General features: G+C 48.0%; 2 protein-coding genes and 1 long non-coding RNA gene across 5 annotated transcripts; all 3 read left to right on the top strand.

Annotated features, from left to right (window-relative positions):
- The first annotated feature begins 5731 nt into the window (after positions 1 to 5731).
- Positions 5732 to 12086, top strand: LOC121850433. Its single transcript, XR_006085597.1, has 3 exons — positions 5732 to 5918; positions 11186 to 11348; positions 11906 to 12086. It is a non-coding gene; the product is annotated as an uncharacterized LOC121850433 (long non-coding RNA).
- Positions 12087 to 12091: 5 nt separating this feature from the next.
- LOC103182521 lies at positions 12092 to 14280 on the top strand. Of its 2 annotated transcripts, none has more exons than XR_488325.2 (4): positions 12092 to 12522; positions 13048 to 13144; positions 13225 to 13674; positions 14027 to 14280. XR_488325.2 is itself a non-coding variant. In XM_007899584.2 (4 exons), the coding sequence occupies exons 1-3, from the start codon at positions 12503 to 12505 to the stop codon at positions 13562 to 13564; spliced, it is 426 nt and encodes a 141-aa protein (XP_007897775.1). In that variant the 5' UTR covers positions 12092 to 12502; the 3' UTR covers positions 13565 to 13674; positions 14027 to 14280. The 2 variants fall into 2 exon arrangements, 1 of the variants encoding a protein (XP_007897775.1); XM_007899584.2 differs by having other exon boundaries at positions 13256 to 13674.
- A 1563-nt stretch (positions 14281 to 15843) lies between these two features.
- On the top strand, positions 15844 to 23318 carry LOC103182516 (membrane cofactor protein). 2 transcript variants are annotated; one of them, XM_042342029.1, is made up of 10 exons: positions 15844 to 16113; positions 16423 to 16629; positions 18220 to 18316; positions 19356 to 19429; positions 20024 to 20203; positions 20669 to 20851; positions 21168 to 21350; positions 21948 to 22133; positions 22812 to 22908; positions 23222 to 23318. In XM_042342029.1, exons 1-10 carry the CDS (start codon positions 16050 to 16052, stop codon positions 23301 to 23303), a joined length of 1353 nt encoding a protein of 450 aa, XP_042197963.1. In that variant the 5' UTR covers positions 15844 to 16049; the 3' UTR covers positions 23304 to 23318. The 2 variants fall into 2 exon arrangements, with proteins under 2 accessions (XP_042197963.1, XP_042197964.1); XM_042342030.1 differs by having other exon boundaries at positions 15845 to 16113; positions 16429 to 16629.
- Positions 23319 to 24428: the final 1110 nt, after the last annotated feature.

Genomic DNA, 24428 nt, shown 5'->3' with positions numbered 1-24428 from the left:
AAGGGGTGGGGATGGGGTGGGGAGAGAGAGAGAGAGAGAGAGAAAGAGAGTCTGATGATTGGTGTGGTATCTTCCAGTAGAGCGATCTGAACCAAGAAATTAGATGAGTGTCCTGTTCTCGATCCATTCTTACCGGGGTTGTGGCGAATTTTGATTGTGCACCACTGAGCTCTTGAGGGTCCTCAATAAGTGGAGCCAAGCTCCGTTACCGGGAGCGTAACTATCCATCTAATAACATGAAATAGTCTGTTCAGTGGGGTCCTGGCGAATCATACGTGGAGGGTACCTGGCTGGCTGGGCGCAATGGCTTTTTCTTGGTCGATGCTATGTTATTCTCATGTTCCAATAACTGTTCTTGTTTTAATTGATTTCCGTACCGTTTCTTAGCAGATTACAATCCGTTCAACGCGAACGATTTGGTTCACGCTTTGGGGGAGCAGTGGGGAGTTTGCTAATTGGGAAGCTGTACCGTACCCTGCCGATGGATGTCCTGTGGAAACGTCGCCTGTTGAACCGGCGTGCAGCCTTTCATTCTGGTTTAAAGTAACCGCAACGACCAACCCAGCATGTCCTGAATAAGTGCCGGCCGACTGAACCACAAAGGTACGTGCGCAGTGAGCACTGAGTGAAAGGATCACAGGGCCCACAGTATAATTGCCTGAACGTTCAGCCTTGATTGACGTCAGGCTGAGTGTCAGCGTCTGAATGTAATGTGGTCCTACTTTAGAGGCGTTTTCCTGTTGGAGTCCCCGGTTGCACAGTCGTTAGCGTGACTCATATTGCAAGCGAGAGGAGGTTGGGTACCATTTCCCTGGCAGCCTTGGGGCGAAACCTTCGGCAACTTCTCTTACCCCCCCACCCCCCCCCCAACACGCCTCTGTTTACCTCGCAGTAAGCCAGAACCGGGTTGTGAGTTGATTGGTGGATTGCTTTCTGGGGGTACTAATCCCTTCCCCCACACACAGCCACCCCCCCCCCCACAATGTGATCACTCAATCCACGACTGTTTGCGGGACGCCACTGCGCGCAGTTGGCTGCCGCGTTTCGCCCGCAAAGCATACTTGGCGGCGTATTCTGTGAACCGTTCGAACGTCTCAACGACGTGCAAGGGTCACGATTGTTGGAGCGCTGACCAGATTCCGGGTTTTGGTGGGGGTTGGAGGGTTGGGGCGGTTGGAGGGTCGTTGGAATATTAATCGCCCCTCCGGGTTACACCCGCGTGCCAAAGGACTCGCAGTTTCAAAAATGCCTGTTGAAATATCTTGGGGCTGGCAGGTCTCCGAGACGCATTAACACTTCCCTGAACAAGCGCTGTAAACACGGAGCTGAGTGAGTGCCTTTGCCTTTGCCTTCCTCCGTGTTTGCTCTTTTGTGTCCGATAACAGGGCAAAGTGGGAGGGGGAGAGGGGGCGATGGGTATTATTGAAGCTACGAGGTGAGCCAAGGTATTGAAGAGCGATCGAACCTGGAGGGTAACTGTGTACAGTCGGTGTTTGTGGACGTGCAATCGTTCTGTCTCACGCCAAAGGTTAGAGGTCATTGGGCTACATTTCAGCTGCTTTTGATGAGCCGTATTCAGACGAGTGAGCATCAGTGCTCCAATAAACCTTTTTTTTTAATAATAATAATAAAAAAATACAGGCACTCAATCCACGGCTGTTTGTGGGGACGCCGCTGCGCGCAATCGGCTGCCGCGTTTCGCCCACAAAATACGCAGTCGGTGGACTTGGCCATATATTCTGTGAAGCGCTCTGAACGACACGATGAGGCGCACTTTATCTATCAAATGCGAGGATTGTTCTTTAAGAAAAACCCCCCAAAAAACAATTTTAGTTTTAGTTCATGTTTTAGTTAGGACGTGACTGGAATTCAGAGCAGCAATATTAGGAGAGGGGCGAGTCTGTCTGTCTGTCTGTCTGTGAGTGGTCTGGGGAGAAATATTCACAGTGTTGCTGCTTACTGCAGTTATGTCAGGGGTTAACGCCAGCTCAAGAGGAACTGTGTTCATTGTCTTAAAGTTGCACAAACACAATTGTTTGTGGCCGTTGTTGGAGATTATCCGAAAGATAACCTGCGGCGCTCGTAAATTCTACCTTTTAAAAGCCTCCAAGCGCCTCGGGACGTCCTCCCGACGTGAAAGGCGCTGCGCGGATGTCATTTGTGGTTGTTTATTGGCAGCAAAAAAAAGAGAGCAGTAACATAAATAACAATGACAAAAAAAAAATCCGCTGGGATTTTGATGATCTCTCTGGAATAGAACATAATAATAATAATAATGATAAAAAAAAATCTGCTCGTGTTTGTTCGCTTCACAGCAGTGTCCCGAGTTCCACTGTGCTCGTTCACCATGATTTCTAAATCCTTTAACCCGTAGCTTGCCTTCCTTTCTACCTCCCAATTACTCGGTCCGTTTATTGAAAATCGTGGGTCACTCGATCCACAACTGTTTGCGGGGGACGCTGCCGGGCGCAATTGGCCGCCGCGTTTCGCCCGCAAAATACTTTGCAGCGTATTCGGTGAAGCGCTTTCGAGACCACTCGAAGACGTGATAAGGCGCTATATCAAATGCAAGAGTCATCATCATTATTATTATTATTATTATGGAGCGTCACCCGAGGGTTTGGAGACCTGCGAATGACATTCTAATGAACCCATTGCTAAAGAGCCAGGCAGCTACATCGAGCTGAAAAATAGTTATTTTAATTTCTGGGTTGGTTTGTTCGCCACTATCCTTCTTGAAGGGTGCCGTACAAATGCATATTGTTGTTGTGGTGGCACGAGCCAAAATATTACGGCGCGAAGAGCATCCTTCGGGCTGATACAATACGCAGAGCGCTTATTAAGCAACGAATTGCGTTCGTACGGCGCCTTTCACGTCGAGAGGACGTCCCCCGGGTCATCGACACCCACTGTACAGCTGCAGTAACAGCAACTTGCATTGACGTAGCAAATCTAAATATCACACAGAGAGCATTTTCTGCGTTAATAATCCTTACAGTTGGTGGTGCACCTTTCATCGGGAGGAGCCCTGGACAAGGATGTACGATGAAGTGTAGTGACTGTGTGTTTGGTAGCCCGGCTCCTCTTGGCATCACTGGAATGGAAAAGGGGGTGAGATTGGTGCAGCAGTTGTTTTGTGTTACGCTGTGAGCACTGAATGTTTGGCATTTGGCTGTTGGCACACAGCGAAACCTCCCTCCCTCCCAGAGAATGCTTAATGGGTCTCCTGCCCAATCAGTACGTGTCGTGGCAGATACCTTCCAATGTTGTTGTTTTTTCCCCTCTGCTCCGAGCTCGGAGATAGAGGGATTCGTACTGATATTGGGGATTTTCTTTCCTGGCATTGTGAAGGAATTATTATTCGTAATAACAATAATCCTTGAATTTGATATAGCGCCTTATCACATGGTTGGGAAGTCTCGAAGCGCTTCACGGAATATACTGTCAAGTGAATTGACTGTGTTTTGTGGGCGAAACGCAGCAGCTAATTGCGCGCAGCAGTGTCCCGCGAACAGTCGTGGACTGAGCGATCAATTTTTTTTTGGGGGGTGAGGGGTGGGTGGAGTGGGGGAGGAGCTGTGGTGAATTGCCACAACTAATTAAGTTTGGTGAAGATTCTCGTCTTGGATTTTTATGGGTCTTTACGCCTCCCTCAATCAATGTTATCTGTTATATGTATATATTGTGTGGAGTCCTGTAGCTCAGTGGTTAGAGCACTCGCTTTGCAAGTGAGAGACCTGAGTTCAATTCCCGGCAGAGGGCGAAACCTTGGGCAAGTTTCCTTACTCCACACAGAGCCTAATAATAATCCCTCCAAAACCAAAAACAATAATAAATTGGTCATTTTCAACCCACGACTGTTTGTGGGACATTGCTGTGCGCAATTGGCTGCCGCGTTCGCCCACAAATATACAGTCAATTCACTTCACAGTGTGTTCTGTGAAGCGCTTTGGGACGTCCTCCCGACGTGAAAAGCGCTATATCAAATGCAAGGATTATTATTATTATTATTATTACTTCACATGTCTGCCTGATAATATTCCCTCAAGAAAAAAAACAATAATAAATCAGTCACTTCAATCCACGACTGTTTGTTGGACACTGCCGTGGGCAATTGGCTGCCGCGCATTGCCCACAAATACACAGTCAATTCACTTTGCAGTCTATTCTGTGAAGCGCTTTGAGACATCTCGAAGACATGAAAAGCGCTATATCGAATGCAAGGATTATTATGTACTGTACCAATAACCAATATTATTTAAGCGCTCCAAGACACTGCAAGTTGTTGTTAGGCCGTTTTTGTGAGCACGGAGGAAATTCCCTCTTTAACGCTCTGTGTGGCAAATCTCCTTTGATGCCTGGATGTAATTCCAGAGTGATGACCCCAAAAACACTGGCAGAGCTGAATGAGATTAGTAACCGAGATTAGGAATGTTGATTCAGCAGCAAGAAACGGCACTTTGTGCGAGATAATAAGGCCGGATTGCTGCCCTAAAAGTATGTAAAACATCAGTATCGTTGTCGACCTCCAGAAGAAAAGCCTCCCTTCAGTATCTCCTCCGGCTCCTCAGATGGTTATGACACTTGAGTACTCGTTACCTGGGACTCGCTGCCTTCTTTTGGAACATTTTAAGCAATTCACGAGTGCAAAGGGAATCGCGTCCTTTATCAGACAGTCCTGATAATAATCTTTGCGTTTGATGCAAAACCTTATCACCAGCATCGTTGAAACGTCCTGTCCAGTGTGGAGGGCGCTATATAAATCCAAGTTGTCGTTGTCGTCCCAAACTGCTTAACCAGAATGTATTGAAGAAGGTAGCGACTGTAGAGCAGTGGCTAAGTAAGAACGTAGTGACTAGGAAAACGTCCCAAAAGCAGCCGTGAAGCCACTGACCATTTTTATCTGGGGCAGCGGTCGGCCAGGACCCCGGGAGAAACTCCCTTCTCTTCTGGAGTAGTGGCCCGGGATCTTTTAACGTCCCACCTGAGCAGTCACAGGCGGGACCCGAGTTCAACGTCTCACCTGAAACGCGTTGGAGCGTCGAGCTGGATTGTGAGCTCAAAACGTCCCGAGGTGGTGCTCAAACCTGGACTCAAAAGGAGACATTCCTTCCTCGCAATGTTTCCTGTCTCACCATGTTCGCCTTTAACAACAGAACGAAAAGTCACGAGGCCAATGGCTCCGGGGACTGAACAGACTTGCTTACATGAGTCACGTTGCAACAATTTTTTTTTTTTTTGTTGTTGGCTGCTCAACAAGTAATGTTGGGTGGGTAGTCCATCCGGCTACCAACCAACAACCGAAAAGGAACAGAATGTTACATCCTGCTGACACCTTTGATTACCTTTCAATGCCTCGGGCTTGGCTGGAGAGTTCCAGGAGAAGCCGAGAAAACTTCTAAACGTATTATTCCGCCCCCCCCCCCCCCCAAAAAAAAAGCTCCTAAGGTGTTTTTTCTTTTTACCTTTCTTTCCTCCTTCCGTCTCCCCCACCCCGCCCCACCCCACCCCTCCCCGACCTCCCCCCCGCCCCACCACCAACCCCACCAATTCTTTGCATGTCGAAGCCTAATCTGACTCGCGTCCAGAATCATATGAACATTTTGTTTCGTACAACTTTTTTTTTTTCCAAGTGTGCAGGTGTGTCGGTGAGTGTGCGTGCGTGTGTGTGTCTGTGAGTGCGCGTATGTGTGTGTGGGTATCTGCATGTGCGTGTGTACGCGTCTGTGTGTGTGTGTAACTGCGTGTGGGTGGGTGTGAATGAGTGTGAGTGCGCGCACGCAAATATATCTGCTGTTCTATCTCAGGCTGAGTTTCCTCCTCTCTGTACAGGTCCTGTGCGGCCAAATGCGCGGCTCGCGACAGGCAGTGGGGAGCCAGTTCCCTCCTCCTGCGTTGAGTCTCCGAGCTCTGGCCAGGTAAGTGTAAGCGGGGGCTGGTGATCTGTTTTCCCCCGGGGCGATGATGGGTCAGGGCAGGAGAAATCACCGGAAGGCCAGTCGGTCTCTCCTGCTCCACTACCCGCTCGACCGGCTCCGGTCTCCTAAGCTTGTCCCTCGTGCCCCCCCCCCCCCCACTTCCACCGTGAGCCGCTCCAATTCCAGCCTCCGCGCCCCGAAACTCTGGATCACTCTTCCCTCAATCCCTCCGCCTTGACTCCTCCTTCCTCATCTCCAGGTCGTGTCTGAAGACCTTCCTCTTGGAACGTGCCTAGGGTCACCTCCCCTTCACACACCCCCCCCCCCACCCCTCACTCCCCTGCCCCCCACCACTGTCAAGTGCTCTGGGACGCTACCCCGCATAAGGGGGTGGGGGGCTCTATATAAATGCAAGTTGTTGTTGTCTTTTGGAGCCGAGGCAAACCTGTTGGAGAACGAATTCGTCGTTCTAACCGCTGCGGCTTTTGATGGTGTTGCCCGGCCTGCAAGAGCGCGAGTGGGAAGCCAGGAAATCCACGCAAGAAGGCCTCCTGTTTCGGGCGCAAAATCCCTCGGCTGCCGCGCTTCATGTTCACAGCGATTCCGCTGCAGGGGAAGGTATTCTTTTGGAAACGGGGACACCTGACGTGCGTGCGAGTGTCGTCTGGATTAAACGCGCCACTCCTCGCCCTTGGCAGCACGTCAAATTCAAACCGCTGTTTGACGGTTCGATTTTATTTTATTCCTTTTTTTTTTCAAACCCCCCCCCCACCCCCCCCCCCCCCCAAAACAAACAGAAAAAAGAATTCTCTCTTACCCCGGCGTCAGTATTACGGCATGTTTTGTGCGCGCGTGGGCAGGTGAGTAGTTGGGTGGTGCGCTGGATCACACACGGAGATCAGAGGTGGCGGAACAGAAAGCTTTTGGGTTTAACTGAATTGGGGCAAGAAGCAGAAGGCAGGACCTTGAGGCATCAGTGCTCACACCCACACTCAGCTTCGCTAACCCGTGACGTTCGTTCTTGAGTATGTTGTCGAGATCCTATCGTGTTGCCCTGGGCCCTGACGGAGCATTCAATACCCAGGAGGTGGAATTCTCTGCGGTCTTCAGGAAACCGGGTGAAGGTCGGCATTGAGCAGACTTGTTCTGCTTTGCAGTGCTTTTCCAGAAGATGACACGATTGCAGCGATTCGATTCTCGAAGCGTTCCAGATTAGAGTCCTGTAGTGCAGTGGTTAGAGAACTCGCCTCGCAAGCCAGAGGGCGCAGGTTCAATTCCTGGCCAGGGCGAAACCTCGAGCACGTTTCCTTTACTCCGCGCACCACTGTTTACCGAGCGGTACATAGGAACCCGGTTGTTAGTCGATTGGCAGATTGCTTTTGCTGGGGTAAAAAAATCCCTTTCCTCTTCCCCACCGCCCCCTCCCACCCCACAAAAGAAATTGGGCACTCAATCCACAACTGTTCGCGGGACGCTGCTGTGCGCAATTAATTGGCTGCCGTGATCCTCACCCTCACCTACAAGGCCATTCACGGCCTCGCTCCCTCCTACCTCTCCGACCTACTATCCCCCTACCTACCTGCCCGTACCCTCCGTTCCTCTGGCTCCGGTCTGCTCCACATCCCCCGCCCCAACCGCCCTACCATCGATGGCCTTCAGCCTCTCAGCCCCGAGGCTCTGGAACTCTATCCCCAGTGCCTTCACCTCCTCCTCCCTTTCCTCCTTCAAGGCCGGTCTCAAGACCTTTCTCTTTGACCTTCAGCCTTCAGCTCCCCTCTCGACTCTCTTCCCCCTCCTCGCTCCCTCCCTTCCCTCCCTCTGACCATTTCCCCCCAATGCTCGGGTCCTGACCCAACTGTACAGCGCCTTGGGACGTCCTCCCGACGTGAAAGGCGCTCAATAAAATGGAATCTTGTTGTTGTTGTTGCCGCGTTTCTCCCACAAAATACACAGTCGATCCACTTTTCAGTATATCCTGTGAAGCCCTTTGAGACGTCTCGACGGCGTGATAAGGCGCCGTATCAAATGCAAGGCTTATTATTATTATTATTATTATACATTAACCAAATAATTGGAATGATTTCGGTTTGGTCGGTGGGGGGCGGGTGGGGGGGCGGAGATAGGTCGGTTGAACTTCGGGAAAAATATTTGACCAACTTGTAAAGAAAAAAAAACAACTTTTACCACTAACAAATCTCCTTTTGTATTAAAACCTTGAATCTCGGGAGGGAGGGAGGCTTCGCGACAGGGGGGGCGGTGGGAGGGTTGGAGAGAGAAAGGGAGAGAAAGGCACCCAAACCCTTTTTCGATGAGACAAACCGCAACAGGACTAGGAGGAGGAAGTAGAGCGAGAGAGGGGGGGGGGGGGGAAAAACCTTGCGTTTAATCTCTCTTGGCAGAGCCCGCCCGCTGGTTGTATAATTTTTTAATCTTCTTGCGAAACAAACAGGAGACGCTGTCAGTGAAAACTTTTTCGAAAACAAGCGAGGCTCCTTTTACCTGCCAAGAACCGAGGAATTGTGGGTTTCTGGAGGGGAACGAGAGCGAGAGAGAGAGAGAGAGAGAGAGAGGAAAAAAAAAATCGTGAGAGCGATGCCAACCTTGCCAGCTCGCTCCACGCATGTTTGAACGTCCGCTACCTGTTACCGCCCTGGATTTAATTCTGGTGGTGAATAGGATCAGAGAGAGAGAGAGCAATGTTTCTCAAAGCCGCGGAGAATCTCTCCGCAGTGAGGAGTGCTTTGCTGCTTCCTACGAGATCGCCGGTTTCTCACCGAGTCCAGGTTTGCTTTCGTGGCAGCGGCTGAAGTTTTTAAATCGGGCGATTAACTCGACACTTTTTTTCTTTTCTTTTTTTTGCCTTTGAGACGCGCACGTTTCTCTCTTTTCCCCCCACACCCTTCGAGGTTTTAACTTTCTGCCGCCCTTTGCGTGGCGTGTCCTGTAGCTCAGCGGTTTAACTCGTGAGCGAGAGGACCGTGGTTCGATTTCCGAGCGGGAAGGGGCGAGAGGTTGGGCAGGAATTGCCTTACTTACTCCGCACGCCTCTGTTTACCCTGCGGTCAGTAGGAATCCGGTCGTTTTTCCGGGGGTAATAATCGCTTCGAAACCCAAAATTTATTTCAAAGAAATACTAATAATTTGGTCACTCAAATCCGCGACTGTGGGACGCTGCTGTGCGCAATTGGCAGCTCTGAGCTCTGTTAACAGCTAAACTGCTGCTGATAATGTTCATTTGTTTTTCTTTTAATCATTATACGTAAACCTTCCGCCCTTTCCATTTTGATTTGGTTGCGTATCCAGCGGGGAGGGATGAGTAGAAACCCATTTGCCTGTGGTAGAGAGGGGAGGTTAAACATTAACTATGACGATGATAATAATAATAATAATAATAAACCTTGCATTTGATATCAGGTCTTCGAGACGTCTCAAAGCGCTTTCACGGAATGCACTGTAAAGCGAATTGAATGTAGATTTCGTGGGCGAAACGCGGCAGCCAATTGCGCACAGCGTTTTTTCTTTGGTGGGGTTGAATGAGGGCCTCGTAATGAAGGGGGAGCTGTAGGGGAGGGATGAAATTAGACGAGTCTTAATCTTGAGGCTCTTCCTCGTCTATTCAGCCTTCTTTTTGTGGGGGTGGTGTGTGGGGGCGAGGGGCGGGAGTCGCGGAGCATGGCTGTTATTGGCAAAGGCGGACTGCAAAAGTAAACAGCAGATACGCCCTCCCATTGCATTGAACGCGAGGGCACTCTCTTACCACGTGCCTTGTTTCTTTTTATTTTCTCTCCTGTCAGCAGCAAATCTACATCTCTTTCCCCCACTCCCCCCCCCCCCCCCACCCGCCCTCTCCCCACACACTTTTTGGGACTTTTCCAACCAATGTTCACGGAGGGAAAAAAACCAACTCAAGACCCACCCATTCGACAGTATATCCCGTGAAACGCTTTTTGAAACGTCTCTTAAGACGCGATGAGGGGCTGCACCGAACGCAAGGATTATTATTGTTAAGGGTTATTATTAATTATTAATTATTATTATAATGCCACTTCGAAGAGCTCCCCGTGGCCCGGAGCGCTGTTGAGTCCCGTTAGCTTTTTCACCAGTAAACACTGCACTGAGTACCACCTTCTGCGAGTCGGTTCTGTTCCGCTTTCTGTCGAGAGGTCACTTTTGGTCAGACTCCTGCGGGGTCGATTGGTAAGGAAGTGATTTGAGGCCACTTTGTGAAGTCGTTCTGTCTGAGAGTTCAGGGCTGTCTTTTGCTGTTCCCGGTTTATAGCTGTCGTCGTCGTCGTAAGCGAAGACGGGACGTCTTAAACTCAATAGTTTTAATGCTCGGGCTTCCTAGTTTGCGGGGATTAAACAGATGGAGGATATTGGATGAAGTTGTGGGAAATGGCGGAAGAGTTCTTCCTCATTCTATGGAAGAATTGTAATCTCCGATTGCAAAACTTCCTCCGAGTTGGACTGAACCTTGTATTTACACAAGCTTTACTGTTTATCGTTCACAGCCCTTGTTGTGACCCGGGTGAACGTGCTTTTTCCTATGACACAAACCCCAAGGTCACGGCTCGGAAATGTTCCTTGTGTACATTCACTTCTGGGGCTACGAGTTTCTTAACAGGAACGGTGTTACCAATGACGCTTAACCCCTTCCCTCCCTCCCTCCCCCATCTCCGAGAGGGTGAGCGCCTTGGGACGTCCTCCCAACACGAAAGGCGCTTATACCGACGCAATATGGCCTTGTATCGCTCTCGACGGCTTCCTAGTTTTACGTGGACTCCGAATCTTTTCAAAGATTGATGACAATCGAACAGTGTACAATGTCTTTTTATAAACGTGGGCCCCACTGAAGATTATCCTTTCACGGTATATTATAATAATAATAATAATAATGATAAATCCTTGCATTTGAAACAGCGCCTCATCACGTCGTCGAGACGTCTCACAGGGCTTCACGGGATACGCGGCGAAGTGAACTGACTGTGTATCTTGCGGGCGAAACGCGGCAGCCGACTGCGCACAGCGGCGTTCCCCCACAAACGGGTCGTGGATTGAAGTTTCGAAAAATCTCAACTGAGCAATTTTAACTGCGTGTGCGTGTGTGCGTTTTATTTTACACGGGACCCAGGAAGCAGTGCGGACTTGTTTCACATTGAATGCCGCTGATTAATTAATTCATAGATTAATGAATTGATGTCATTCTTCATCGTTTATGCCTGTGACCCATAACGTTATTCAGCTGGTTGCCTTTTAATACGTCTCAGTGCATGGCCCATCAGGGCATTAACGTGCGTGCCGGCGAGATACAGTTACAACGCCGCCAGAAACCCGATCCTCGAGGCCGAGTCGGAATCGTATACAGATGAGGAAAGCAGTTAAACATTTAAAGCAATTGTAACAGAATACCACCGCACGTCGTTCTGCCGAGTGAGTGCAACGTGCAATCTCGATTTGTCCGCCAGACAAGTGCCTCTGTTAGCCGTTTGCCTCATCGCTTTTCTGGGCGGTAACGATCCCTTCAAAGTAATAATAATAATAATTCGGTGAATCAATCCGCGACTGTACGTGGGACACCACTGCGCGCAATTGCCTGCCGTGTTTTGCCCCCCCCCCCCCAAAAAAAATATAGTCACTATATACTTCACAGCACATCCCGCGAAGCGCTCTGAGACGTGGCGAAGACGTGATAAGGCGTTATATATCAAAATATAAGGATTGTTATCGTTCTCGCATCATTGGCTGTGACTACAGTGCAGACCTGAGTAGATTCAGTGTAAATGTGCTTTACAAACCCTGACTTCCTGTGTGCGTTGCCCTCAAAACTGCTTACGTTACCAGCCAGAGAAGCCAAGGACTAGTTGGGATCAATTTTGATGGGAGTTTCTGCACAGATATGAAAATAATAATAATAATAATAATCCTTGCATTTGATATTGCGCCTCAACAAGAGCCGTTTGTCGCTAACTGGTTCTTTATATTTCCAGGGATGGAGATTGCGAGGAGATCTTTTTCCCCTGAACGTAAACCTTACTGGTTCCCTCGGACACATAACCTTGGAAGGACTTCATTGTTCTTCCAACATCGTATTGCCAACGTGGATGTTTTATTTGGGCTGTTGATTTATTTTTTTAATCTGCACTCTCTCTCTCTCTGTGTCCCCCAACACCCCCATCTCTCTTTCTCTCTATCTCTCTCTCTCTCTCTCTCATTGGCAGCTCCATAGCCACCCAGACAGAAGTGACTGGAATAAAGTATCATCACGTCACCTGGGTGTACGCACCTCGCGTCGAGGGAAACATTGGAGAGCCTTAGGCTCCTTCCTCCCTCCTCTCCTGCTGTGAACCCCCTCCGCTTTGTTTCCTCAACACCACCGGCTCAGCCACAAGGAAGGAACCTTGTCACCTCCTGCGTCGGACAAGGAAAAGGAACTTTTACTCGATCTTTTCCTGGAAGCTGGTTTCATATGGTGTCTTAGATTGTACCAGTGCTGACTCTAGCACCATTTGAAATCAGTGTTCTTGGAAGAAGAAAAGCAGCTGACGGATGTGTGTGGGGTGGGGTGGGGAGCGTTAAAACTTGTGATGTGCAAACCCGTCTTAAGGTGAGGAGGCATTTCCTTGCTTTGGCTGCGGCGTAAGCCATTAAGCAGTTCATTCAATGGTACGAGTCAACAGTGCTGTGGGACCTGGGATTCGGAGGCTAAAATCAGCCGGGCCTGATCCATGGATTTTGGATTGGAGGGTGTGGGCGGATGGGTGGTGTGGGTGTCTCTGTGTGTGGGCGGATGGGTGTGCGGGTGTCTCTGTGTGTGGGCGGATGGGTGTGTGTGTGGGTGTCACCTTCGACTTCCAGACCAACGCCAACCCTTTGCTCAGGGTGACTGATTTCTTTTGGTGTTCAGAGTCTTGGTCGATTTCTAGCACCATTTGAAATCGGTTACAATGCAGAGGGAAACACAGCGAGAATTGCCATCAGGTGAAACCGTGTGATCGACTGGAGAGCTCAATGGATCGTGTGTGCGTGTGTGTGTGTGGGGGAGGGGGGGAATGGGGGAGAACAGAGACGTTTGGAGAGAGAAGAGAGACCACACGTTTGCGATCACTGTTTAATTGATGCCTTTATTTAGAAAGCACGTTTCGGTCAAACCCTCTGCGAGCAAATCGAACGACTTCAGAATAAAAGAAGAATCCTTGCGTTTTTGTCTCTGTTGCAAGCGGGAGCGAGTGAGTGAACGGCGCTGCGCACCCTGATGGCATTTCATTGCCGGTTCTTTCTGCCGCTGCTGCATTGTTGTTGCCCTCAGTCCATCCCTCTCCTCCCGTTCTCTCCTTTAGGAAGGTCGAGCGTGGGCGGAGAACAGGACTGCAGGAGCCACTGTCGACCTCTCCATTCCTCCCGTGCAGAAACTTTCGCACGTGTCTCGATCGATGCAGCAGATCAATAAAACTCTTACCAGCTCAGCGATCGCCCTGCAAAGCAGCGCCAGTTGTGGCCCACCCGCAGGACAGCCTCAGAAGGCGCTGGGTTTAGCCCGGCAATGTCAATTAATGCGTGGCTTGCTGTCAGAATTGTGCCGTTGCTGTTCGCAATCCTACATCGTCCACAGCAACAGCAACTCGCACTTAAATGGTGCTTCTCTGTAAAAGAGCTGGAGCTCGTTTCTAAATGGAGACTGGGTCGCTGGTTGAGTGATTGTTTGCTGACCGCCCTCACGATGGCATCCGAACAATCAGCAGTTTCCATTTCTAACATGGTAATAAATCCTTCCTTCCTTCCAAAAAAAAAATTGGGTCACTCGATCCGCTACTGTTGGTGGGACACTGCTGTGCGCAATTGGCTGCTGCGTTCTGCCCACAAAAACAATACACAGTCGAATCGCTTGCGATTTGAGACGTCTGGAAGACTTGATAAGGCGCTATGTGAAATGCAAGGATTATTATCGTCGTGCGAGTTAATAAACAGCGCTCTCTCAGCCTCGTTCTTCCTTCGCAGTGTTTGGGCTTTATTGGGATATCATTTTTTAAAAATCTTTGCCACTTTAACCCCTTTGGGATTTGAGTCTCTGCAGAACAGAGTACTTACGTTAACCTTCTCTTTGTTTTTAGATTTGTGACAGTGTAAAAGAATGTCTTCTCTTCCCCACGAGACAGTAACTTGAAACTAGAGCAAGTCAGTTATACAACATGCAATCTGACCGTGATGTGCATGTAGTTTGTTGCAGGTCTAAGATTATTCTTTCACTAATAAAAGAGGCCCCCACCAGAACGGGCAATGGGGATGGATCACAGCTGTCAGTCGAGTGGCGGATCATTAATCCCTTCAATAAAGACGAAGAAGAATTTGGTCACTCAATCCACGGGACTGTTTGCGGGACGCCGCTGTGCGCAATTGGCTGCCGCGTTTCGCCCACAAAATACGTACAGTCAATTCACTTTGCAGTGTCGTCTGTGAGGCGCTTTGCGGCGTCTCGGCGGTGCCATAAGGCACGAACTCAAAGGTAAAGGATTATGATCATAAGTGAAGTTCGAATGTGGACCCTTTTATTTGATCTCATCTTTCCAGGATACCTCCCCCCACCCACCGCAATCGCAGCGAGGCTTTGTCGGGGTAATCCCTCGGCTGTGAGGGTAATCACACTTGGAGAATGAGTCTCCGTGGCTCTGCTTTTCTCTTCCCCTCAATGATGTGTTCAGATCTCAGGTCATTTATTGTTGATTCTTAAAATGCCTTGTGATGTGCAGTGCCGCCTATCCGCCACCGGGTGGCGCCATCAGCACGTCCAAGGCATCACACCACATAAAGGGGCAAATGTATTTATTTGCACCAATTGCTCTCAATTAGGCCCTTTTAATAAAAACCTTCACCAGCCCAGTGTCTGTGTCTGTCACTGCAAAGGTTCACCCCTGTTCAGTAAAAAGAACTTACTATTTCGCCCGCAAAATCCGCAAATCAATTCGCTTCGCAGTCTGTGTACTAGGATTATTATTCGTTATTATTATTACTTAAAACTGCTTTGTAACCAAAGGGTAGAAAGTTTTTCCGATCGATTCCAATGGTCTTTGGTTGGACGCTTCGAAACCCCAGCCTTTGCCAGAGTTAACAGGTCACAACAAAGGCCCTTAAAAAGAATGGGTGGAGGGAGGATGAGGTGGGGCGGGTAGGGGGGGGGGGGGAAGAAAGTTGGAAAACAAATAAATAAAACGCCCAAATGTTTCGGCGTTCCTTCTTACGAAAAAAAAGTGCCGATTTATTCCATCCCCTGTGTTTACCGCAAACATCAGGTTCTATCCAGTGAACACACACACACAAGTCTCTTGAACTGCAAATGTGGGCAATGCTCTTAACATGTCAATGGGATTGGGGTTATTTAATCATTAACCGTTGACAAGTATCTGATCGATGGAAGAAATCGCTCTACAATTGCCGTTCTGCGCCATAGTTTTCGGTTGTTTGTTAGCGAGTCCGGACTTGAGCAAAACAACAGCAATAAATTGCATCTTTACAGATGGCGCCTTTCACGATGGGAGGACGTCTCGAGGAGCCGGACAGTCAGGGATTTGCACCCGAGCCTGGGGTTGGAATCGGGAGGGGTGGAGAGTGACCGAATTTGGCCACAACCCAAGTTGGCCATCAAACTTCTAATTGCTCCAAATGGTTCATCGTTCGGTTGGGGGGGGGGAGTGGAGAGCGACATCTTAAAAGCGACCTCATTCCCTCCGCCCCATCCCAAACAATTAAATTGCCTTTAATTGTCAAAAAGAACTAACATATCAACCCGCCCCCCCCACCCCCGCCCACCACCACCTCGAAGGCTGCTAAGTTATCGCAAATATTTTCTGGTAGCGAAATACGCCCTTGAACCTTTTAAACAACGTCGGTGTTTTTTTTTTATTATTTATTTTTTTTCCTGTCGTTTCTGCAATTTCCCAGAAGGGGTTGGCACAGCCCTACACGCTTTGAATAAGCGCCCTCCAATATCAATAGGTTTTCGATTCTCAGCCTCGGTCGCAGAACAGGTCGCAGAGGAACACAACGGCCACAGAGAAAGCTGCGCGGTGCGAGTTGAATGTCCTTCGCGCAGAGTATCGCAATAACCGAGAGACGACCGGTCGAAAAGCGGAACGAAGCATGTCCGAGAGAGTCACGTTGAGTGTCTTACTCATCTGCGTGATTCGCATTGGCGCCATAAGGGGTAAGAAGAGACCGTACTGATTTGGAGCGCAGTTGACGAGGGAGAGAATTAGCTGAGCAGTCGCGGCAAATGCGCTTAAAGCGAATAAGTATCTCCTCACAGAGACAACGGGGGACATCGAGCAGCAGCAAGAACAACAACGGCGTCCCCTCGAGCAGGGTAGCGCCCCGGAGCGCTTGACAGTGACCGAGCACGGGGTGGGGGGGGGTGGGGGGCGCAATTCAGTCCTCGCGCTTTGTGACCGACCGGAGGGGGAGAATCTCGGTTGGAATCGTGTTCTTAAAATGCCTTTTTCCTGTTCTTAAAAAGGCAAAGCAAACCAAACAGGGAGCTGCGTCGATCCTCCAAGACTGCAGAATGGCTATCCGTCGATTACCGACAATCAGACCACTTTTGCCGTGAACTCCAGAGTTCTTTACAGGTGTAACCCCGGATACATAATGCCCGAAAGATCCGTTCCGTTTGTGAATTGTAGGGCCGATTCAACCTGGTCGCTGTTTCGGTTCTCTTGCAAAGGTACGTAACTTCTACAGCAATAATAATAATAATAATAATAATCCTTGCATTTGATTATGGCGTCTTATCACACCTTCGAGACGTCTCTTTTTGTTTATTCCTCTAAAGAGTTCGGATATTCGCGCGCAGCAATGTTCCCGCAAACAGCCATGAAATCGATGAGCGATCTGCCCAGGGGATTGTTGGCCAGGACATCGGGAAAGTTCCCTTAGCTTTTCATTGATTTTTTTTTAACGTCCGCCTGTACAGTACAGAGGAGACCTCAGTGATTAATGTCCCACCCGAAGGTCGGCACCTCCGACAAGCCAGTGTTCCCCCAGCGCTACACCTGGAGCGTCAGCCTAGACTGTGAGCTCAAAGTCCCCGTCGTGGGGCTTGAACCCACAATCTCCTGACCAAGGAAAGCAGAACCAAACCACTTATTCAACAGACTAGCACATTGCTCATTTATAGATCTTCCATAAGATGGGATCCCTCTCTCTCTCTCTCTCTCTCTCTCTCTTTTGCACTTCGCATGACGGAATGGATGTAAACCAAGCAACTTGCGTTCAAGATGGGGCGGGGAGGGGTGGGGGGAGTGGGGGGGGGGGGGTTGGGGAAGGAAGAACCTGAGACAAACTGAGTAAAAGGTTCACTGGGTTCCTCCCACTTTCACCTTACGCCGGCACTTGTAGGAACAGGAGGGAGGTCATTCAGCCCCTCGAGCCTGTCCCGTTGTTCTATTAGATCATGGCTGACCTGTACCTCAACTCCAATTACCCGCCGGTCTGTTCTGACGTAGTGTCTTGTCAGGACACGAGCTGGTCTTTTAACTGTTCTGTTTTGGATTCTCTGGTTGAATGTCGACACCCATGTGCGCAGCTGGAATTTATGTGGAATAATAGGATCATTTTCCTCCTCCTCTGCCAGAGACAGATGTTTCCCAAATCACCCACACCCTCATTTGTTCATCGCTTTTCTGTTTTTGCCCTTGCGTTTGAATTGTATGTTTGTCTGTTGAATGGCCGGAAAGAATTTCTCACAACCAGCCTGATTGTGTGAATAACATATTAATAATAATAACAATAATATTAATAATAATGATAATAATAATCCTCGCATTTGATATAGAGCCTTATCACGTCATCGAGACGTCTCAAAGCGCTTCACACTATATACTGTAAAGTGGATTGACTGTATATTTTGTGGGCGAAACGCGGCAGCCAATTGCGCACAGCAGCGTCCCCGCAAACAGTCGCGGATTGAGTGACCAGGATTTTTTTAAAAAATACTGCTAATAATAATTGCAAGCAGGAAGACCCGGGTTCGATTCCCAAGTCTGCCTCGTTCGCCTACTGAATGCAGTCACTGCACTTTAGAGTAAATCCCGTTAAGGATTATTAATATTATTATTACTATAAATGTATAGCGAGCGGGGATAATCTGGGCTATTTGCTCAAGTGAGATGCCACTAGAGGACGCTGCCGTTGGCCCGAGCGCTCAAAGTTAGCCCATAGTTGGTTGGTGAAAATAACAGACCTTGCGAAAGGCTTAAGTGAGATGGTGAAAGGTTTTTATTCTGTAACGTTGTCTGTCTGCTATTGTTTGCAGGCAAATCCTGTGATCACCCAGGAGAAATTCTCAATGGATATTTCTCTCCGGTCCAATTTACTTTTGGAAACAAGATCCAATATTTTTGTGATCCGGGGTAAGTAGCAGTAATAATAATAATAATAATAATAATAATAATAATAATAATAATAATAAATATGATAATAACCCTTGCATTTGATACACTTGCCTTTCCAATTTTCACACAAAAGAGCATGAGATGAATGACCATTTTTATTCGGGGGATTATTGGCCAGGACACCAGGAGAAAGAAACTCCCTTCTCTTTTTGAGTAGCGCCGCAGGGTCTTTAACGTCCACCTGAGCCGACAGACGGGACCTTGGTTTAATGTCTCATCCAAAGGACTACACCTCTGGCAGTGAGGAACTCCCCCCAGGATTGCATTGCAGTGTATGTCTAAACTATGAATTCTCTTCCTTCCTTCCATGGGACTTGAACCCACAACCTTCTGGCTTACGACACGTCCATTTGTGCACTTTTGTTCCGCCCGGTGGGATATTTTTCATCATCTTTTGAACGCAGTTTCCTATTGCAAATTCCTGTGTGCCAAGGACACTGCCTTATGATTCTGCAGGGACTGGGTTCAGTCAACCCTAACAGCAGCCTTGCCCTGAAGTCATCGAACATCTCCGAAGTTATTATTTCTCTGCAGCTGTAAGCAGCAGATTTTACTTGTCTGCCAGCAATGAATGCACTGTATATGATCTTGAGAGCTCCCAGTGGAGGCTCAAAACTAACAAATAATAATGATAATAGTAATAATCCTTACGTTTTATACAGCGCCTCCTCTCCAAGCGCTTAGATTTGCAATTCGCATTCCTCTCCAGGGAATGTGGGGAAGAATTTTTCCCATATTTTCTTTTTATATCACACCTGTAGCGTTTCATCCAGATCTGGTTGATATACCAGACAACGATATCAGTGGCAAGAACCCCAAAAAGCCTTGGCTCTTGCCAACCTGTGCCTAATACTTTCTGGAATTGGGTGAACAGGTTGCGTCCCTCCAGGGAGAGAGAGAGAGAGAGAGCGAGAGAGGGTGCATTACATTCCACCGACAATCTATCTGTGGGATGATTAATAATCCTCCTACTGTAGCTTGACTTTCCTTTTTCCAGGTTCTCTTTAATCGGGCCGATGTTCCGATACTGTCAGGTGGATGGTTGGAGTGACAGGAAGCCCGTTTGCGATCGTAAGTTTGAGGTTCCGTACTTAACCGCAGTTCACCAGGAAAATAATACTAATCCTTCCATTTGATACAGCACCGTATCACGTCTTCGAGACGTCTCAAAGCGCTGTAAAGTGAATTGACTGTACAGTTTGCGGGCGAAACACGGCAGCCAATTGCGCACGGCAGCGTTCCCACAAACAGTCGTGGATTGAGTCACCCAGTTATTATTTGTTTATTTATTTATTTTGAAGGGATTATTATCCCCGGAAAAGCGATCCGCCAATCGACTAACAACCGGGTTCCTACTTACTGCTGGGTACACAGAGGCGTGTGGGGGGAGTAAGGAAACTTGCCTAAGGTTTTCTCTGCCAGGAATCAAACCCCTGGTCGTCTCGCTTGCGAGGCGAGTGCTCTAATGCTACGGGAATAGGAGGGGTGAGGGGCTTGGGTCGAGTGTAAACACTGTGGTAGACTAGTTTGCCCCAATGGCCTGTTTCCGTACTGGTATCACTCTGTGTAACTATGTACTTGGTCTTTTTCGTGAAGAAAGTGAATGAAAATAGAAGAAAAAGGTTCAGTTCGTCGCACTCTGCTCATCATCCCTTTTATCCACAGCGATCACCTGCCTAGAACCTCCCATCATTGATCATGGGAAGATTTCAAGCATCATTCAACAGTGGGAAGTTGGGGCAGTCGCAAGGTACTTGTGCGCTGACAGCTACAGCCTCATAGGGGAGGAATCAATCTTCTGTACGAAGACTGGAGAATGGAGTGCTGAAGCCCCCAAATGCAAAGGTACTTTACCGTCGGGTCAGAATCATTCCTGTTTTATAATAATAGTCATTCTTGCATTTGAAAGAGCGCCCCATCACGTCTTCGAGTGAATTAGCTGTGTATTTTGTGGGCGAAATGCGGCAGCCAATTTCGCACAGCAGCGTCCCCACAAACAGTCGTGGATTGATGTTCAGCAAAGAAGTTTCCAATCGCTTGTATGTATAGCTACACTTAGGACCTCTGTCCTCAACCACTAAGCCCCAAAACTCAGGAACACTCTCCCTCTATCCCTCCGCCTTGCCCCTTCCTTCCCCATCTTCAGGTCGCGCCTGGAGAACTTCCTATTTAACCGTGCCCACAGTCACCTCCCTAGCCCCCACTCCCCGGGCTCAGCACCGTGCTCCACCACTGTCAAGCGTGAGGGCACTGAGTAAATGCAAGCTGTTGTTGTTGTCGTTGACCTCGGCCAACATTGATCTCTTGCAGTTGTTGAATGTTTGCGACCTGACTCGATTCCAAACGGCCAGGTAGTCTCAGGATATGGATCCAAACACAAGTATCAAGACACAGTCACTTACAGGTGCGATGAGTACTTTGAAATGGTCGGCAAGAGCACCATCAAGTGTAGAGAGGACGGTACATTTGAGGATGTGCCCGCCTGCAAGCCAAGTACGTAACCCCGAGGAGAGAATTCAAAGAAAGATTTGGCCAGTCACTTGTGGGTGGGGAGGGTGGGAGGTGCCGTGGGGTGCTGGGTGGGTGGGTGGGTGGGGATTGAGGGGGGACTACTACGAAACGAGACATTTGATGTGATTATTATTTCGGTCCAATGTGATGATCATCACATCAACCTCCCGCAAAAACAATTTACGTCAAACCATCCGATAACTATCATTCTTTCTTAAGAAACTTGATTGATCTTTCGGTAAATACACAGATGCATAGGGGCTTAACCCTCGTAAATACAAATTTGTTCCTCTCTTAGTTCCTGGCTGCCCTCAACCTAAGAGAATTTCAAACTTCATGGTGCACATGACATTAAAACGTCGATACAGATACGGGGAGAGCATTGGATTTACCTGCCATCGAGGGTATAGGATTGTTGGTCAGAATCCCATCGTGTGTAAAGAAAATGGCTTTTTTGAAGAACCACCTTCTTGCAGATTGGGTAAGTAAGCACTTCCTTTAAACAAAGGCTAAAATTTCCCGGGCAGAGCGAAACATCAGGCAGGTTTCCTTACTCCCCACACACGCCTCCTTTTACTCAGCAGTAAGTAGGATTGGCGGTTGTTAGTCGATTGGCGGATCACTTTTCCGAGGGGTAATAATTCCTTCAAAAAAAAATAATAACAACAATTTGGTCATTCAATACACGACTGTTTGTGGGGACGCTGCCGTGCGCAATTGGCTGCCGTGTTTCGCCCACAAAACACAGTGAATCCACTTTACAGTATATTCCGTGAAGCGCTTTGAGACGTCTCGAAGACGTGATAAGACGCTATATCAAATGCAGGGATTATTGTTATTTGCTTCGCATAAAGCAGCTGCTGCAGTCACCTGCACACACTGCAAACAGGCACTACGCTTCACAGAAGCTCTGCGAAGCACTTTGAAAATTTGTCAATGTTACAGTCTGGGATCAGCACTTCTGTGCTTTAACAGTTCCTGTGGCTTTGGTGCACAGTCACAGCAGTTTCCGTAGCAATAGCATTCCCGTCTTAAGATGTATATAAAATTATTGTAAAAACACGTGTGTTGTTTGCAGCTCAATGCGATCATCCTCCAGAGCTTCCAGGTGCTAGAATTGCTTATTCCTACTTGAGGTCATTTCGTATCGGCCACAGAACTCAATATTATTGCTTGTATGGTTACCAAAGGGAGAGCAGTGCACCAAACTACATCACCTGTCAAGATAACTTAACGTGGTCTGAGCCATTGTTCAAATGCGTTGGTAAGTATTCAACCTTCAGCATTTATTTAAAACCCACTTTCTCTGTAAATCCACAAATGCCACCTGTTCTTTACCAATATTGATATGGGTTGGCCGGATGACATTTTTGGAACATTTTTAAGTGTGTAAGGGAAACGAAAGGTCAGTGGGGGGGACGTTCGGTGATACACAAGTTGATCGAGAATGGATTAATTAAGTAAAGACATTGCATTCAAAAATATGTAACTCTTGAAAGATTAACGGTTTGAGAGTTGGTAATAGAGAGTTTCTCAGTTGTGGACGTGTACACTTCCCTTGGTAACTCGTATCATGTACTGAACAGTGGAACCAGAGGACACGGCCTGCGATTGAAGGGGGGAGTAAATTCACAACAAATCTGCAGAAACACTACTTGAGTGAATAAGTAATAAATGTATGGAACAGACTCCCGAGGGAGACGGTTGAAGCAGAACGTGTTGTTTCTTTAAAGAACAAACTAGATAGATTTCTGTTAGAGACTAATATCTCGGGATAGAGTATATAGTTTGGGACATGACATGTGCTGGCGACTGCCAGGATGTTGGAAGGTGAACTGGATGGACCGTGGTCTTCTTTCGTCCAGCAATTATTATGTCCTTATGGAAGTGTAACTGATCTAAATCCTGGTTAAAATGCTCCACATGCTTCCTGTTTGTGCAGCTAAAGACTGTGGATTTCCGGAGGATATACCGAATGGCACCTACGTAGCTTCTAGTCATTCATTCGGCTCAATTGTGACGTACACCTGCGATGTTGGGTGAGCATCAAGTCAGTGTCTTTCTCTGTTGCAGAACCCAACTGAAAAGCCCAGATCACAATTCATCTCAGTTTGGTTTGGATACTCTTAAGCATGTGGTGGTGGGTTTCCGCATGTGTCACACACCTGGCCGACAAAACAAAAAAAATCTGTGGACTGTGGGTAACCAGCCAGTGTTCAATTTCTGAAGCCAAAATCTGTAAAGAAGCCTGTAACTTTACCCCAAATCAAGTGGTTAAAAAAAATGACATTGGAATTTTTGCACGTTTGTTCCCTGTTATTTTTACTGCAAATTTTTGGTTCTTTTCCACAGGTTTGTTAGTTTCGGCAGAGCAGTTAGACGGTGCACACTTCAAGGTTGGACTGGAAACCTTCCAATCTGCCAACGTGAGTAACTCGGATTAGAAAACATATCAATAATACATGGAAGAAGGTTGCGTTGTCTACCCCCACCTCCCCCCACCCCTTCTCACATTTCAAGAGGAGCTTTCCGAGCCCAGGATGACCCTTTGGTTCTACTCCCCGATGGCTTTGGCTGCCATCCGGTATCTCATGATTATTTTTATCTGCAAGCTTTGGGCCCTGCGCACATATTCTTACCTTTCTGCTGATTCTGCACTTGCGGTTACTAGCCTTTATATGCCCCATATATATTTAGTTTGCAAGATTAGTCTAGTGTTTTAATCCTTGCTATGCCTTTTGTCTGTCGGCACATCTTAAACGTAGCACGCATCATGGATTTTATACCTCAAATCAACTTGTGTCATTTTCCTAAAACACACATACATTAATTGCATTAGCGAACGTAATCTGACATCTTGTCACTACAAATTGTCTGGAGCCAGTATTTTCCACTCTCCAAGGTTACAGAGAGCAGTCGCAAACATGGCACCTGGTGAGGTGCACATCTTCCTTTAAGAAGTTTGCCTCAACTCAAAAATGTATTAATTGAGACAATTTCCTATCCTCGTGTCTAATGTCCCTGTTCCACCAATGTGTAAGTACTAAGTGAGGACTGATGCAGTAGGAGGAGCTTTGGAGTATCCTGTCCGAGACTCCTCTCCTCAACTGAGCATGATTCGAGCCGTTTATGTATTGGAAGGTGGGTGCTGAGGTTACGGGGAGAAGAGAGAAGAATTATTTTATAGTTAAATTCCAATGGGGAGGACAAATTTTCAGGGCAATGGGAAGAGAGCGGGAGAATGGGATTAATTTGGATAGCTCTTTCGAAGAGCCAGCACGGACACGAGGGGCCGAATGGCCTCCTTCTGTGCTGTATAATTCTATGATTCTATGACCTGAGATCGTTTCTGTTGCTATTCTGTTCTGGCATTTACTCCCACCAATGGAAAAAATATCCAACGGATGGACGGATTTACTGCTGGCAATACCTTTTAACACATTACGGAAGCAAAGTCCATTCCCTAACTCCAATTTCTAACTCTTTTTCTCAACTGATGATTCCAGCCACAAAGGAGCCCTCGAAAAACACAGAGATTTTAACTTTGCTGAGACAGAGC

The sequence above is a fragment of the Callorhinchus milii genome, unplaced genomic scaffold (assembly GCF_018977255.1).
Source record: "Callorhinchus milii isolate IMCB2004 unplaced genomic scaffold, IMCB_Cmil_1.0 Scaffold19, whole genome shotgun sequence".
Classification (NCBI taxonomy): domain Eukaryota; kingdom Metazoa; phylum Chordata; class Chondrichthyes; order Chimaeriformes; family Callorhinchidae; genus Callorhinchus; species Callorhinchus milii.
The sequence above is the reverse complement of the archived record's forward strand: the minus strand, read 5'-3'. Positions and strand labels throughout refer to the sequence as shown.